Raw genomic sequence first — 18,609 nt, 5'->3', positions numbered from 1 at the left:
ATATTTTAGTAGTACAAAATTGCTTAGAAAAAAGTATGTGCATAATATTTCTAAACTAAGCAGTATTAAGTAGTTATCATCTTCATTTTTGAAGCCCAGTTTCTCAGTTGTGGAGCTCCTCGCTTCCATGTCGCAGGTCAGGGTTCTACTCCCAGGTCGGGCATTTTCGACTCAGCCGTTCACCCCTTTAGTGGGTTGATAAAATGAGTATCAAGCATGCTTGGGTACTAAAACCTGGGGGTTTGGCATTCGGCTGACCACCTAACCGGAACATCTGCATAGCACCTAACATTTAACCTTCATTGCTGTACTTAGAACTTTATCCAAAATGATTTTTGGAAAAAGCTAGCCCAAAAATTGGATGCATATTTTTTTTTTCACATACAAAATTTTAAGTGCATTTTATTAACTCATGAAATAAGTAAAATTTATTTAAATAATTTTATTGAAGTGTGATATTTACAATATCAGATTATTTCTTGAGATCTAATGACTAAACATAAAATATAGTAAAACATAACCTCATGTTTAAAATTTTAAAATATTTTTTTAAAAAGACTTGACTTGAAAATTAATTTAAGAGCTAAATGGAAAATTTATGTCACAGTTTAAAATGCAGAAATAAACATACAATATAAAGAACAAAACACAAATAAATAACTAATAAACATAAAGAAAGAGAGGAAAAAGCAAAAAAAAAAAAAAAAAAAGTACAACTTAATTTGAACTGAAAATATCTTGCAAAATAGCAAATTACACTACCTCATGTTATAAAAGCTCTAAATTTATACAAATAAGCATAAATAAGTACCCTTTTCATTTGTGAGGGATCATCTAATTCTAAACGGGCCAGTATACTACCTGCTTCTAAGACTGCACCAGGTCTTTTCACAAAATGAATGCTGAAACAGATTTGAAAAAGAGAAGGAAAATTAAATATATATATATATATATATATATATATATATATATATATATATATATATATATATATATATATATATATATAAAGTTACATATATAAATTACATATTTAAAAGGAACTTTACTAAAATGTTTAGACTGTAGCTTACCATCCACTTTCACTAACAGTCAGTGTCATTACCATTTTCATAACTTCAATTTCTGCATATGCATGATTGGGGTACACATGAGCTCCATCTTCAACAAGAAATTGAATAAGTTTTCCAGTAGAGGGAGACCTAAAGCAGATCGGAAATTTAGAGAAGAGATATTTAAAAATAAAAACAGCAAAAATGAATTTTTAAAAATCATTGAACAAATTTAATTTACTTTAGCACTTGATTTGATTCAAAAGGATTAAGTACATAAACAAAACAGAATAAATCTGATAACAGGTAATAATAAATCAAACATATCAAAAATAGCAAACCTTAGTATTGTTGGATCATTTTCCTTTTCAAAAACACAGGTTTGATTCCCAATGACAACTCGATAATGATCAATTTCCTCTTTTACATATGTTGTGTAGCTAGCACCATCAACTGATAATAACAGTCCACCATCACTAAGTCTGTGAGCTTCAATTTCCTTATAGGAATTATTCAAAGCTAAAAAGTATCTACTTGGGCCTGATTTTGTAACCTAAGACATAAATATATATTACTCAGCGACACAAATGAAAGTAGACAAATTAAAAAGAAGAACAAAAAGAGGATCAATTTCAGTCTAGCTTATGCATATACAAACCTGAACTTTATATTTTATACCATCATAAATCAGATCAACATCTACAGTATTGTTCAGAATGTTTGCAGGTAAAATCTGCCCCCTAAGAGATAAAAAAAACAAGTGTTTTAAAAAACAGCATAAAAATTTAAAAAATGAGCACGTGATAAAAAAATGTACAACAAGGTAGCTTTATAGTAGAAATAAAATGATTTTGTTGCAGGTGAATTAAATTAGCCTGAGATGAAATAGCTACTTATACAGATTGAATGTTTTGGGGGTTTTTTTAACATGCTGAAATCAAATTCGCAGCCAAAAAATTCCTCTCGTGTACCCTCTATTTTTCAAAGTTGGAACTAATGTTGATTTGACAGAAAAAAAAAACATTTGATTTTTTTATTTTATTTATTTTTTGAGGGTTTAGTTAAGATAATGCACTTCTATAATTACAAAATAATAATGTTTTACATGAAGAATATTCCATTTAATTTTCATTAATTTTTATGAAGAAATGAATCACTGACAGCAAATCTGGAGACAGCTCAAAAAAAAAAAATTTTTGCAGGTAACAACATTGAGTTTGTTTTCTTAAATTGATTTTTCAGCTTTTTTACAGAAGTTAAAATCAAAATACCGGTTTTCCAACAAAAATAAAACTTTGCTATTTCAAAATTATGTTCAAATTTTTAAAAAAAATTGTCAACATTGTTTCCTGCAGAGAGTTACTGACCCTTTGATGAGCACAATATTATTTCATTCATATTTCAGGGGTGCCCACCAGAGGGGGTTATGGCGCAGACTGTGGCACTGAAATTTTAAGGGGAGGGGCTGTTTTGAGGGGTATTTTCCACTTTTGGGGGCTCTTGCTTTTGGGGGGTCTTCGCGATGTTTAGGGGGGTGCACCCCTGCATATTTTACTAAAAAACTTTAGGAATCAACTGTTACGACCCTAGAAACAACCAAGATGTGCACTAAAAACAATTTACAAGCCCCTATTTATGTGTCAGTGGTGTCGCGGTGCAACCGCCACGCTGCCAGGTTTAAGAACTTAATGAGCAACTTGTTCTGTGGGCAGCTCCAAAAATAGACAAAATTTGAGAATTTGACAATAAACTTCAATTTAAACGAGCATAATATATGGTTTCCATTTTTCAATAGAAATCCCTAGATAGACAGAAAAATTGAACATTTATATGATTTTCTTCTATTGATAAAAACATAACAAGAATACGAAAGTGGAGATTTTTTGAAAAAACAAATTTAAAGACACGAAACTGTCTAGAGCATAGTTTTCCTCCTTATACATGATTGATCCCAGTAAAATAAATAATCTATATTTTATAGCTATCTTATAGCGGAAGGCAAATTCTGAACTCCATCTGAGTTCATTTGAGATGTGATTTATGTGTCTGCTGTACAGTGCTGTATGTCACAGTCACATGGTTCCTTTGCCGTGAAGACATGAAGAAAATACCATAAATAAACAAAGGTCAATCACACATCAAGTTGAATTATTACTATATTCTTATTATTCACGATCAAAATACAGCCAAACTCGCTTGTAACGAGCATGAAGGGACCGCAATATTTGCTCGTTTTAACGGAGTGCTCGCAAAAAACATTTTATGAAAACAAGAACAGTCTCCAGCTGATTCACTACATTTCCCCATGTAACCTTTCAGCGTAGTTCAGAAAGAATCATTTAGCAAAGCGCCATCTTGTTCTCACTTAATACAATATCCTGAAAATAATGGTGAGTGAAAATGAAACTTTTGCTACATAACTAAATTAAAAGGGTTTTCTGACCACTTGCTGCTAAATAAAATTTTGAATTGTCAGGACTATCTTTATGTAAAAAGTTCTTTAAAATCTCCACTTTTAAAAGGCCTCTAAAACCTGTAAAACGTTAAGTGGAAGGTCTCTTTTTCAGTGAATGTGCTCAGCAGTACTAATAAACAGTAAAAAAACGAAAATTTTTAAAATTGGCATTTTTGAGAAAAAAAATGTTTTTTTTTTCAAAAGACTATGGAAAGAAAACTGAAACATATATTTCAAAATGTTGCACATTTTTTATACAAGAAAAAATAACCTTTTAAATAAAACAAACTGCAACAAAATATGTTCCCGAGATAATGTACTTTGAAGGTTTTGTGGAAAATCACAAGTGAGGAATGATGACAGAGCAGCCATCTTTGGCGGCATGTATCTCGGCCCAAGAATTTGTTCGGCAAAACTAAAAAACAAGCATTTCTTACTTTTTTATGAATTTTAACATATGTCAAATTCAAAAAAAAATCTGAGACCATCAAGATAAGCCTCTGTTTGAATAGACATGGATTCTACCATATATATATATATATATATATACAGTAAACTCCTCATTATCCACCGAATAGGCTGGTATGGTGATCGCAGATAAGTGATTCAAGGATAACTCCTAAACTAGGTAAAAACAATGCTAGTGCTTAATAGCTTAAAAAGATCAATAACACTAGCATACATTTAAACAGCTAAAACGATAACAGTATATGCACAAAAAGCATGTAAAAGCTTAAAAATGATTGTTCATTATTGCAAACAGGTTACACCCTGTTAGATTTTTAATTTAAACTTTCACAAAAAGTGAAAGAATCACTTAATTTGGAAAAAAAAATCATTAAAAATACGTTTTTGCATCATGCAGAATCAATCCTTTTTCGATGTAAACATTGCATCACGTTGTGACGTCATGTGTGCGATCGGTTGCAATAACTCAGTCAAATGAATGAACTTTTGGGTGAACCGAGTCACGAGTTCATTGTATCTCATAACCGCGAAGTTTTTTTTGATTGAGTTACTTTTTGATTGGCAACATATCTTTAACTTTCTTTCATTGGCAATACATCTTGTATTTTGCATATTCTTAATTTGAAAGCCATGTGAAGACTTTAAATACTTCGAGCGATTTTTTTCGCTCTCTCTCTCTCACCTCACATAGCCGCAATGTGTTGCACGTAGTAATTCATCGTGATTTCGTGATGTCTGCCAGTGCTCTTTACTCCTGGCAGGGCGTTATAAAACATGATGTCAATTTTAAAGTTATAAAACGCCTTTAGGCCTATTTTTGTGTATTACGGTAATGCCTTATATTCCTTGGAACCAGCATGTTCGTAAACTTAATGTTTCGTTGCATTATAGCGGCTAATATTTGTTTATTTTTCTAAATGCTTTTTTAAATATCAATGAAGATGTTGTTCGTCAACTTCAGAAATCTTTTGAAGATAATAAATACAAATTTTCCTTGAGGAAAAATGCTTCACGTGTTTTTCTTTTTCTCCAACTTCAGGCTGTGGACATTTTTTTTTTTGCAAGTTCACTTGTACTAGCGGTGTAGTATGTCTAATTTCACTACATATAATGCTCACAAGTGGTTATGGGCCCAGGTCACCTGGACTTTGCAATTCCTGGCCATAACCTGAAGAACTTGGAAAATTTGAATTTTTATGCTCTGAAGAATTTTTAAAACATCGGGAAATTTTTGAAAGTATGGAAGTCCCTACAATACCTTTACTAAATGCCAATAATTGGAATACTTGGAAGAGAAACATACAAGTTGTCCTGCGTCATTCGGGCAGCTGGGAATTCATCGAAGCTGACGAAAAAGAAAAGAAACTTGAAGAAGAAAAATTGACGTTCCGAGATAAAGCGGAAATGAATCTTAGAAGAACTCGAGCTTATACTACCATTTATCAGTTCCTGTCAGAAGAATTCAAGCCTCTCATCGAATGCACTACTGAAGGAAAGATAGCTTGGGAAATCTTGTGCAAGTATTTTGAACCTGACACCCGTGCCAGATTGATATCCCTGTTGGATAAATTTTTTCAAGTCAAGTTTCAAGAAGGTGAGACTGTTAGTCTTTTCATCTGCCGAGTGAAAGCAGCTGCGTCACAATTAAAAGAAGTTGGCCATGCGATGTCCGACCTTTACATAGGTTTCCAGTATATCCGGAGTTTACCCCCTGAATTCGCATCCATAGTACAGCAAATCTACCGATGGTCTGACGTGGACTTTACTCCATTAAAAATAGAACAAGAACTGTTGCTCGAAGCAAATAGAATTTCTGAAATGAACATTCCACTACAGACACCTGCTGTGTATGTGACCGTTCCCAATTCGCTACCTGCCGGTAAGATCCATCCTTGTAAAAGTAGTCGTAAACCTGTGTCAAATTTTAGTAAAAATAGATTTAAAGGGAAATGTAATTTTTGTGGGATTTTTGGGCATAAAAAGGTTGATTGTTTTAAATTTAAGGCAAAGTTAAATTCTAAAAATTTATCTCAAGGGTCTTCTAATTCTCAACATAATGTGAGTGAAATTAATGAGTCAGAAGCTTTGAATATTACTTCATCTGATTCAGATATAACGTGGATTGCCGATTCTGGAGCTACGTCACATGTCACTAAAAATAAAAATCTTTTCTCTGATTTTAGGCCGGTTAATAACTTAAAAATGTCTATGGCTGTTGACGGTAAACAAAGCAATATTTTAGGGATTGGTACAATTCAATTGTTGGTCAAAATTAATGGTCGACATAGGAAAATTATCTTGAAAGATGGTCTGTACAATCCTGAAATCCGTCGTAATTTATTGTCATTATCTAAATTGGAACAGGAAGGTAACAAATTTGTTGGTCATAATACCATTCTTAAAGTTTATGACAAAAATTGGAATCAATTATTTTATGCAAAGCGTAGAAATGACATAAATTTATATTTCTTTAAGCCTAATAGATATTTGTATTTGAAAAATAGTGAACATTGTGATAATTCTGAGCCTGTTTGTAACATTTCTGAAAAAATTGGTAAAATTTCACCTGAAGATTTATGGCATAAGAGATATTGTCACATTAATTATGAATATATTTCTAAAACTAGCAAAAACAATAGTGTTAGAGGTCTTCCTGAATTGAATAAAAATGTTAACTATTGTGAAATTTGTAAATATACTAAAGCTAGGAGTATTTCTTTTAAATCGATTGGGGCCGTGAGATCTTCTAAACCTTTACAGCTTATACACATGGATGTAGGTGAAGTCCCAAATTTAACTTTGAGGGGAGAGAAATATTATTTATCCATTATGGACGATTTTTCAAAACGCGTTGCTGTATACCCTATAGATTTTTAAATCGTAATGAAAGGCTTTTAGGGAGGAAAATTAAATCAATTCGTACAGATGGAGGGAAAGAAATTTGCAATCAAAATTTTGAAATTTTCTTGAATAACCGTGGCATTATGCATGAGAAAACTAATCCCTACACACCAATGATGAATGGCATAATTGAACAGTTTAACCAGACATTAATGGGGGGAGTTAGAGCACTTTTAAAAGAGAGTAACTTACCTTCGAAATTCTGGGGGGAAGCTGCATTTTGTTTTTCTTATGTTTGGAATAGGTCTTGTCATGGGAGCAATCATACCCCGTTTGAACTGTTTTTCAATAATAGGCCTAACGTGAAACATCTCAGAACTTTTGGCTGTTTAACTTTTGTAAATGTTCCAAGTCAGAAAAGAAAGAAATTGGACGATAAATCTAAACCAGGAATTTTGTTAGGTTACCCTCAAAATACTAGAGGTTATCGTGTCTGGCTGGAAGACGAACAAAGAATCATAGAAACATGTAATGTCAGTTTTGATGAGGGAACTAAAGGGACAGATGTTGTACTAGGTTCTGGATCAAGTAGTCCAAGGGTTATGAAATACTTACCTGACAATTTTGATTATGAATATCCTGTAACTTCAAATCAGGGAGTGGATGAGCTTTCCAGTGATAGTCCTAGCGAAGAATTAAAACCTTGTTCTGAAATTAATTGGTTGCGTCAAGCTGTTCCTAGACCATCAGGTGATAGAACTGATATTTACTATAGGATTGAAGGTTCAAATATTCACTTGCGCTCTTTAAATGAAGTTATTAAATATTGTAATGATAACAAAATTGAATTTGATGAATCATATTTTGACTTTTCGGGCAAAAATTTAAAAGAGGGAAAGGTAATAGAAATTTTAGAGGGAAATCTTGCTGAAATTAAACTTCCATTAAATTTTAAAGGAGCCATTAATTCTAGGGAATCTAAACATTGGATTAACGCGATGGATCAGGAAATACAAACCATATATAATTGCGGTGTATGGGAGTTAGTGGATCCACCTGAACATAGTAAAATTTTGGGAAATCGGTGGGTATATACAGTAAAAGAAGATCAGCAAGGGAATATTGTGAAATACCGCGCTCGATTATGTGCCTAAGATTATCTTCAGGAAGCTGGAGAATCTTTCCAAGAAGTTTTTAGCCCAGTCATTGATTTTTCTATAATCAGATTGTTTTTCTGTATTTTTGTATGTCTTTTTAAATGATGTCATCTGCATGTAGACATAAATAACGCTTATTTGTATGCTAATTTGGATACTAATGTGTATATGAAACAACCTAGTGGATATGTACTAGAGCCTGGTAAAGTTTGTTTGTTAAAGAAAGCTTTGTACGGTTTACACCAAAGTGGTAGGATGTGGTACTATCAACTCCATGAAACACTTTTGAAAATGAACTTTACTAGTTTAGATTGGTGTAATTGTTGTTACATATATAAAAATAAGGTTATTCTTCTTTTTTATGTTGATGATATCATACTTTTTGGCAAACTAAAATCTGATTTGAATGAAATTGTAAATTTTTTAAGAAATCATTTTGAATTAAAAATTTTGGGTGAAATAAGAAAACTTCTGGGTGTTGAATTTCAAAACATTGATGGTAATTGGTATATTCATCAGACAACGTATATTAATAAAATTGTCGAGTTGTATTCTAGTTATAATATTCCAATTAGTAATGTTCCTATTTCGGTTGGGGTGGTTTATTCAAAAATTGACTCGCCTACTAGTAAGTTAGAAATAGATAAATGTAATTCTTTACCATATCGAAATTTAATTGGCTATTTATCCTTTTTGGCTAGTAGAACTCGCCCCGACATAACATATGCTTTGAATATATTTTCCCAATTTCAATCTAATTATGGTGAAAAACATTGGCATGGTTTACTTCGTCTTCTTGGTTATGTTTTGTATACGAAAAATCTTAAGTTGAAGTTATCAAATATTTCAAAGTTAAATATTAAATGTTATTCTGATTCAGATTGGGCAGCTAGTAGAGATGATAGGGTTTCAATGGGAGGTTACATCATTTTGCTAGATAATACACCTATCATGTGGAAAACCTTTAAGCATAAATGTATTGCTCTTTCCACTATGGAAGCCGAATATGTCACTTTAACAGAGGCTGCTAAAGAATTTGTCTGGATTATGAGAATTTTAAAAAATGAAAATTTGAATTTAATTTTGAAAAATTGTGAAATATTTTGTGACAACATTGCTGCAATAGATTTTTCCAAAAGTCCTATACAAAATCAAAGAAGTAAACATATTGATATCAAATATCATTTTTTGAGAAATTCAGTAAATGAAAAATTGTTTAAATTAATGTATGTGAGTTCTAAATTAAATTTAGCTGATGCTTTGACAAAACCTTATACCAAATATCAACTTGGACATTTTTGTGACATTATTTTTGGGGGGAAAAATATATAAACTAAATTTGAACTTTTTGGGTGTGTAAAATTTTTGTGAAATTCAATGGTGACTTTGTCAATTTGAATTTATTGTGAATTTTTCTGATTGTTGTGCATGTTGCAAAAATGGGGCCGCTTGTTAGATTTTTAATTTAAACTTTCACAAAAAGTGAAAGAATCACTTAATTTGGAAAAAAAAAAAGAAATCATTAAAAATACGTTTTTGCATCATGCAGAATCAATCCTTTTTCGATGTAAACATTGCATCACGTTGTGACGTAATGTGTGCGATCGGTTGCAATAACTCAGTCAAATGAATGAACTTTTGGGTGAACCGAGTCACGAGTTCATTGTATCTTATAACCGCGAAGTTTTTTTTGATTGAGTTACTTTTTGATTGGCAACATATCTTTAACTTTCTTTCATTGGCAACACATCTTGTATTTTGCATATTCTTAATTTGAAAGCCATGTGAAGACTTTAAATACTTCGAGCGATTTTTTTTGCTCTCTCTCTCACCTCACATAGCCGCAATGTGTTGCACGTAGTAATTCATCGTGATTTCGTGATGTCTGCCAGTGCTCTTTACTCCTGGCAGGGCGTTATACAACGTGATGTCAATTTTAAAGTTATAAAACGCCTTTAGGCCTATTTTTGTGTATTACGGTAATGCCTTATATTCCTTGGAATCAGCATGTTCGTAAACTTAATGTTTCGTTGCATTATAGCGGCTAATATTTGTTTATTTTTCTAAATGTTTTTTTAAATATCAATGAAGATGTTGTTCGTCAACTTCAGAAATCTTTTGAAGATAATAAATACAAATTTTCCTTGAGGAAAAATGCTTCACGTGTTTTTCTTTTTCTCCAACTTCAGGCTGTGGACATTTTTTTTTTTTTTGCAAGTTCACTTCTACTAGCGGTGTAGTATGTCTAATTTCACTACATATAATGCTCACACACCCATATGCGAGCAAATCGTGCAAGCACAAAACTGCTGCTTGCACATGATCAGGCTACGCTGCACAAAAAACACATAGAAGAGGTGAGAGGAATTAGTCTCATTTTTAAACAATTACATACATTAAAAAGTCCATCTCTCTTCTGTCATATTTGAATTAAAAAAAAAAATAAGTATTTATACTTGATGGTAAAATATGTTTAGATTAAGAAAAACATTACAATAATGAGCTGAAGTGCAGAGGAAAATTTTGTATCAAAATGTAGAAATTTATCAAACAATATAATTTACCAGCAGTAAATATAAGAATACATTTAAAAAAATCATACTTTTCCAAGGAGGTCTGAAAGTTATGAAAGTTGTCAAGTATGGTTCGATCAGCAACATGTAATGATCCACAAATCACAGCAAGTGTAGTGTCAGGTTTTTCAGCCTTAAGAAAAGAATTTGCTTCAATTCAAATATCGCTCAAAATCAATTTATTAGCATAATATATAGATTTTTTAAATCAACCTTTTTCACTATGGCATTCATTTAGGATTATGCAAACCCTTGCTACTATGTATTTTTGAAACTACAGTAGGCTCTCTGTTTAAAGAAGGCTTTTCACGGTCCCAGTTGGTCCACTATAGTGTTAAAAGCATTCTATTTAGGGATGCTTTCTATTTAAGGACGATTTTTTGTGGTCCCTTGAAAGTCGTTAAACAGAGAGTCAACTGTATATAGTGATTAATAAATCGATTTTTGAACCTTTTCAAAGCAAAATCAACATAAATATATTTCATGTTATTTATTAATTTGCAACATTACTCTTCATTCTCATTGCACCTCAAAATGCATTCCTATTTTATAACAAAAGCAAAACACTCATTTAATAATCATTCAGTGTCTCAATTTAATCCATATTATTATCAAGGCACTTGCTATTTACTTAAGTTCATTAAAGGAAAGCTAAAACTGTTTTTTTAGTACTGCTAAATCTTGCTTAGGAATATTTTCAATCACTAATTATTTTATTTTCCAGAAAGTAGCAAGAGCAAAGCACAAAAAATAAGAGGTCAAGAAATAAGAAACTAATCCCAAATATAATACCTTGACTTTTTCGGCAATTAATTGATCAAGCCAGCTGGTATTTATAACATTTCTCTGAAAATCATTTGTTTCTAAAAGAGTAATTAAGTATTCCACAGTTGTCCTGAAATCACCTCTGATAGATAATTCTTTAAGGGCAACGACAAGGTTTCTGAAAAAATAAAAGAAGAAAATGCTTTCCATTGACTAAAACAAAAATTTGAGAAGGTATTTTTAAACTAAATAATGTAATTGAATTCAACTATGCAAACAAAAGAGATGCTTACTCTCGAGCTTCTTCACGATTTTCTCCCCAAGAGAAACAATGTCCAAATTGAGAATCTGCAAATTCATGTAATCCACCAGAAGCAGTTACACTGAAATAGCCCCAAACATTTTTATTGCTTCTAAAATTTAACTCTTGAACTGTGCCTGCACTAGGCTTGAATCCTTCATCTGGATTTTCACTTGTAATTCTTGCAGCAATAACATGACCCCAGGGGCGAGACTTATGTGGCGGACTGTCAAAATTGATTGGAGAATCATTCCAGGGATTCTCTTTATATAAAACCCTAATATCCTTCATCCTGTGCAAAGGAATACCCATGGCAATCTATATTTTAAAATAAACCAAAGAGAAAGAAATGCAAATCATACACAGCAAAAATGACAAAGTAACACTGAAGAAAAAATCATACTATTATGTGTGTGTGTGTATATTATATATATATATATATATATATATATATATATATATATATATATATATATATATATATATATACACACACAGTCCAGTCACATTAATGTGACCATCTGTCAAAAGCCAGAATAACCACCTTTGGCAGTGCGGACTGCTGCGAGACGTGCAGGAAGAGAGTCACTTAGGTCCCTTAGGTACACTTTTACCACGGCGGCACGCGAACAGTTCACAAACTCAGCCGTTTCGGAAATGCTTCCACCATTGGCCTGAAAACCAATGATCATGCAAATATATACAAATACAAATACAAATGTGACGACCAGCAACAGGCTCTGGGCCCAGCTAGGCTGGTCCTAGTCAATTAATTAGTCCCCAATGAAGATCAATGGCCCTCTTAAAGCTATCCACTCCCTTGCTCATTACCGCCTCTTCCGGTAAGCTATTCCAAGTGCCCACAACCCTGCTAAAGTAGTAGTTTTTCCTGATTTCCAAGTTAGCCTGAGATTTAAATAGCTTAAAACAATGACCCCTTGTCCTGCTTTTCCCGCAAAAATTTAATCCATTTACATCTTTCATTTTGATAAATTTAAATAACTGAATCATGTCCCCTCTGACTCTCCTTTGCTCCAGGCTGTACATGTTAAGCCTATTAAGTCTGGTATCATAATCTAAATCTGAGAGTCCCCTTACTAATTTAGTTACCCTTCTTTGAACCCTTTCCAATACAAAAATATCTTTCTTCAGATAAGGCGACCAAAACTGAACAGCATACTCCAAATGAGGTCTTACTAAACTCCTATATAAAGGCAGAAGAACTTTCTTAGATTTGTTTGAAATAGATCTATTGATGAACCCAAGCATTTTGTTGGCTTTGTTACTAGCAATACTGCACTGTTGACTAAACTTGAAGTCCTGATTTATAAAGACACCAAGATCCATAACATTTTCTGCCTGATTTATGACTGAACCCTGTAAACGATATCTCATACGCTTATTTCCATGACCTAAGTGTAGCACTTGACATTTCCCTACATTAACTGCCATACCCCATTTATCTTCCCACTTAGTAATATGATCTAAATCCTCTTGCAGCTGTTTTACTTGTTCTTCATTTTCGACAATCCCCATAACTTTTACATCGTCAGCAAAACAATTCATGCTTCCAGAAATATTTTCATTGATGTCATTCATAAATATAATAAACAAAAGAGGCCCTAAAACTGATCCCTGAGGAACCCCACTTAAAACATCACTCCAATTAGAATGATTTCCTCTCACAACTACTCTTTGCTTCCTACCAGTAAGCCAATTTCTAACCCAAAGTAAAGTTTTTCCTCCTATTCCAATGTCAGCTAACTTGCTGAGAAGAGCAACATGCGGTACCTTGTCAAAAGCTTTTTGAAAATCAATATAAACAACATCCACACATTTTTTGTTATCTAAAGCTGAGGTAACCTTGTCGTAGAAATGCAATAAATTAGTAGTACAGGATTTACCTTTCCTGAAACCATACTGCAAACTAGTCAACAGACTATTATTCTCTAAGAACATCATGATCTTAATTTTGATCAAAGTTTCGAAAATCTTACAAATCACCGAAGTCAAACTTACAGGTCTATAATTCCCAGCAATACCTTTAGACCCCTTCTTGAAGAGTGGCGTTATGTTAGCCAGCTTCCAGTCCTCTGGCACCGTCCCCGAGTTATAAGAAGCATTGAAAATATTCAAAATAACATCCACTAATTCCTCTGCACATTCAACTAAAATTTTTGGATAAATATTATCTGGTCCCGGAGCTTTAGTTGCTTTAATCTTTTTCAAATGAAATAAAACCTCCTCAATGGAAAATACCAAATCCACAAGCTGTAAAAAATGAAGGACAGCGCGAACGCAGTCCCAGCTACCAAAAATTACGCACCCCAACCCTCCGAAGTGCAATGAAGGGCCTCTGCTCGGGGGAGCCTCCTCGTTGATCAAGGCATCCCCAGTGCCAGGTAAGTTCGGTCCCTTTTGGACCAGAAGTGCCCTTTTGGACGTCGGATAAATCGCTTCGTTTCTGCATTACACCAACGATTGAAATGTTTTCCGAAGCCCTCACACACCCTTTATATACGCTCAACTGCACTGTGCTGCCACCTGCCTTCTGTGATTGGTTATTTAACTCTGACGTGGAAAGTACGTGGTGGTCACATTAATGTGACTGGACTGTGTGTATATATATATATACAGTAGAACCTCGATTATCCGAAGTAATTGGGACCGAACCTACTTCGGATAATCGAAAACTTCGGATAATCGAGAATTCATCTATAATCATCTAGTTTAATATGTAGAGTCGTCGTTCAACTGTTATGGCTATTTTTACTGTTAAAGAAATTAAAATTATAAATGAAAATTAATTTATTTCTGGAACAAAATTTACAATGGTTTAAATGGAAGTTTCATCTGGTGCAATTTCGCCGTCCTTTGCCGTGCAGCTCTATCCCGAAGTTTTCTTAAAATCATGAGTTCAGAGGAATCACACTGTTCCTGTTGTTCCAACCAAGCAAGACCTTTTTCAAAACTCTCAAATGCATCATTGTTACTTATCTTATTTGTTCCAGAATCATTCTCATCTTCATCATCATCATCATCTTCTTTTGGAGAATTCCGGACTTCTGCTATTAAGTCCTCATCATTGAGCAACTGGAAGCCTGCGTCTTCCATGTCACAATTCAACCAATCTGTAATTTCTCTATCACCACAATTTTCAAAGCCTTTCATTGTGCTGAAAACGCTTGAAAACTCAGTAACAATATCTTTCGCAATGTCAGTAGCATTTTCATCTGTGCCACTTGAAAAATTCGGCAAAAGTTTTCTCCAACTTCGTCTTAGTGTCGATTGCGGCAAAGATTCCCACTCGTCACTGATCATATAAATGCAGTCTTTGATGTTGATAGTTTTCCAAAACTCAACTATTGAAACTGCACCAGATTCAGAATCTCCTTCAAAAAGTAATTTTCTGATAAACTGCTTTCAGTAACGTCGTTTTAAAGATTCTAAGACTCCCTGATCCATAGGCTGCAGCAGACATGTTGTATTGGGGGGCAAATATAAACACCGGATGTTACCAGATTTTAAAGAGTTATGTTCCGGATGAGCTGGACAGTTGTCGAATAACAGAAGCGCTCCATTGAAATGTTTTTTTTCTTGCCAAGATTTCACTGCAGGCACGAAAATATCGAAAAACCACTTGGAAAACAAATTGGAATCCATCCAAGCATTTTTTTGATTTAAATAGTGTACAGGAAGAGCAGATCTGTTTACATTCTTAAAACATCTCGGATTCTTACTTTTCCCAACAACAGCTAGTTCAAGCTTGTGGGAACCCGATGCGTTGGAGCAGGCTAAAACAGTGACCCTATCTTTCATTCGTTTCCTTCCGGGAGCAGAAGTTTCATTTACCGCAGCTAAAGTTTTTTCAGGAAGGGCCTTCCAATACAGTCCGGTTTCATCGCAGTTGTAAATTTGATCTGGGGATAAATTCTCATCTCTTATCAAATCTTTAATCTTTGCAACAAATGAATCAACTGCTGCGATATTTCCAGACAATTTTTCCCCCTCGATATTGAGTTGCCTTATACCATGGCGAATTTTGAATTTCTCTAACCAGTCACTACTGGCTTTGAAGTCATCAGAACCACCAAGCTTCGAGTTGAGAATCAAAGCTTTTTCTTGAATCATTGGTCCAGATAGGGGTATTTCTTTACATCTTTTCTGCACAGACCATTTGTACAAAGTCGCATCTAAATCTGTATGATCGGCTAATTTCATTGTTTTTGGGAATTTGGCACCTTTCGTGATATCAAACTCAGCAAAACACTTTTTAATTTTTTCCGAGTTTCTTTTCATTTCGCTCACGGTTGACACACCAACGTGAAACTCTTTCGCAAGTTTTGTAACAGCTTCACCAGATTCTAGTCTCGTTACAATATCATATTTTTCCTGTATGGTTAATACGATTCTTTTTCTCTTAATGGAAGCCATCATAAAGAAGAAAACATGAGTTTCAAAAATAAGAAAAACAATGCGTTAGTTATATCAGATCCCCCGGCAGGTCAAAACTACCAACTTCACTGATAGCACTCAAGAAAATTCTGATCGAAAATGTAGGAGCAGAAAAAGAGAACCCACAGATTAGCACGAAATTTCCGGGAAATTTCGAATTCTGGCCAGCTGCCCAGCCCAACGCGACAGAGAACAGCAAACGGGTTTTCCTTCTTTTCCCTTTTCCTGGAATAGGTTCACAAAGGATAAGTGACACAGAGTGACCTCCCCCTTTTTGAATTCTGCTGCGAAGAAAACTTCTCTGCTCTTGAGATTACAAAAGAGGTGATTCTTTGCACTTGCTTACAATCAGATGGTGCAATAACATTTGATTGTTCTGGGCCTCGGCAGTATGACCTTCCAAATTTCGAAATGACATGTGTTTTTGTTTAGAACAGGAACGCTTGAAAGTAGGGGAGAGTACTCATACCAAGAATTGAGCTAGTGAGAAGGAATTCCAAACTACTTATCTGCACTCGTAGTTTGGAAAAAACGGCTGACATGCAAAAGAAATGTGGGGAGAAAAAATTTAAAAATGGATGTTCGTTTAGAGAAAATTTTAGATAATAATAGGAAAAAAAAGAGAGAATTGAAACCGATTTCGGTTAACGGAGAGTTTTGGTTAATAGAGGTTCGGATAAGAGAGGTTCTACTGTATATATATATATATATATATATATATATATATATATATATATATATATATATATATATACATATATATAGTGAAATCCCATTACAACGACATTCAAGGGACTGCAAATTTTGCTGGCTGCAACATAAATTTTGTTGTAATGGAATTTAAGTAATGTAATGGCTGTCAAACCGGGATATAAAACATAATTCATTGAAACATAATATATTTCATTGTAATGGGATTTCACTGTGTGTGTGTGTATATATATATATATATATATATATATATATATAGATATAGATATATATGTATAAAACCATTATGAGAGGGTAAAACAATAGCTTAACACTTAGAATGTTGATATTACGTTATATGTTGCAGCCAGAAACGTTCAAAATGACCATTCTCTAAAAGGAACTATAAGTATTACATAAACATATATCAAACCAAGAGCAGATTTTTGTGTTTGTTCTAATGTGAGTTATAACTTATATAGTTAAACTTGGAACATATATAGAAATCAAAGAGAATACATTTCAAACATCTTTCATGTACACTCAGTTCAAATCCAGCAGAAGAAATGCAACTAACTCCGTGGGGAAAAAAAAAGAAAGAGTAATTCTAAAACTCTGTGCAAGCAAATACTTTTCTAAAAAAGGTGTGACTAAAGGTCTCACATATTCAGAATCATAACTCTTCCTCCCTTTCATGAGGAATAATGTAATGAAAATATAAATAAAAGTAACCCATGGTCATTTTAACCACTGTTGGCTGTTCTTGGTATATTTGAAATTTGCATAGAAGAAATTTGCAGGAAAGGACTGAATATTATACTATTTTATTTATCTTGCTCTTTGAAAGTCAATTAAAGTTAAAAACTACAGAGCTACTAGGGAAACTTTAATAAGATGTACTATTCATTGTCCTATAAAAGGGAAAGGCAAAAAAGTATCCAGTCTCATATGTAACGGGAAAATTTTGATTACAATTACCTTTTCACTATTAGAAAAGCCTTTAGAAAGCTACAGTGCTGGTTATTTGTGATCTGCATTAAAGTCCTCCAAAAAAACTCATGATGCCTTTTCAATGAAAGTATACAAGAGTTTAGTATGAGAACATAACTTTTCAAAATCCTTGTTGATACATTCAAATTTAAATTCCCAACATCAATGTAACTTCCATGCAATATTAACATGCAAACCTTTTGTTATGAAGATATTTTTAAAGTAAAATTTCATGATGGAAAGACAAAATTAAGTGTGTAAGTAGAAAACAAAACTTTTTTACAAAAACTATATACAAAATTCATACTTGCAACTGACACGCTGGAAGGTTTACGTCAGCAACCATTTCAGTGCAAGGATGCTCCACCTACAAACATAGATACTAAAATCAATAAGTTGCTAACATTGCATAATTATAAAAAGGTTATCAAAAATGGAAATAAGACGCAGTATTGACAGATTAAGAAAGAATAGGCAAAAGTTTTTTTTTGCAATATTAATAAAAACAATGGGAATAAAGATAGAAAAACAGATAGAAAAGGTTGCTTATATTACATAAACATTGTAATTAAGAAAATAAAAATCAATAATTTAATAATAGCACTGTTGGCATATTGTTGGTAGTTACACACATGCAAAGATGGATATTTTTAAGCAATTACTTGTAAGCGAGGATTTAGTTCCAAGAAATAAAAACTTCCATCTTCTTCATCATATAAGTACTCCACTGTTCCAGTGCTAACATAGCCAACCATTTTGGCTAACCGTACAGCAGCCTATAAATTTACAATCATAAGACTAATATTTTTGTCTTCAAATGAAAAAAAAAACTATATGAATAAATTATACAACTATATACATT

The 18,609-nt window shown here is 33.2% G+C and overlaps 1 protein-coding gene and 1 pseudogene across 1 annotated transcript in view; both read right to left on the bottom strand.

Annotated features, from left to right (window-relative positions):
* Nucleotides 1-18,609, bottom strand: part of LOC129218194 (acetyl-CoA carboxylase-like) — a 282,701-nt gene that overhangs the window by 132,841 nt on the left and 131,251 nt on the right. Inside the window, exons 11-19 of the mRNA XM_054852411.1 lie at nt 18,410-18,523; nt 18,055-18,114; nt 11,605-11,930; nt 11,339-11,489; nt 10,576-10,679; nt 1,711-1,792; nt 1,394-1,605; nt 1,074-1,202; nt 812-902 (exon numbers count right to left, since the gene is read on the bottom strand). Coding sequence (XP_054708386.1) covers nt 812-902; nt 1,074-1,202; nt 1,394-1,605; nt 1,711-1,792; nt 10,576-10,679; nt 11,339-11,489; nt 11,605-11,930; nt 18,055-18,114; nt 18,410-18,523 — 1,269 coding nt within the window. The remainder of the gene's footprint in view (nt 1-811; nt 903-1,073; nt 1,203-1,393; nt 1,606-1,710; nt 1,793-10,575; nt 10,680-11,338; nt 11,490-11,604; nt 11,931-18,054; nt 18,115-18,409; nt 18,524-18,609) is intronic.
* LOC129219473 (U1 spliceosomal RNA) lies at nt 13,895-14,022 on the bottom strand (annotated as a pseudogene).

The sequence above is a fragment of the Uloborus diversus genome, chromosome 3 (assembly GCF_026930045.1).
Source record: "Uloborus diversus isolate 005 chromosome 3, Udiv.v.3.1, whole genome shotgun sequence".
NCBI lineage: Eukaryota > Metazoa > Arthropoda > Arachnida > Araneae > Uloboridae > Uloborus > Uloborus diversus.
Note: the sequence above shows the minus strand (reverse complement) of the source record. Positions and strands in the feature narration are given on the sequence as shown.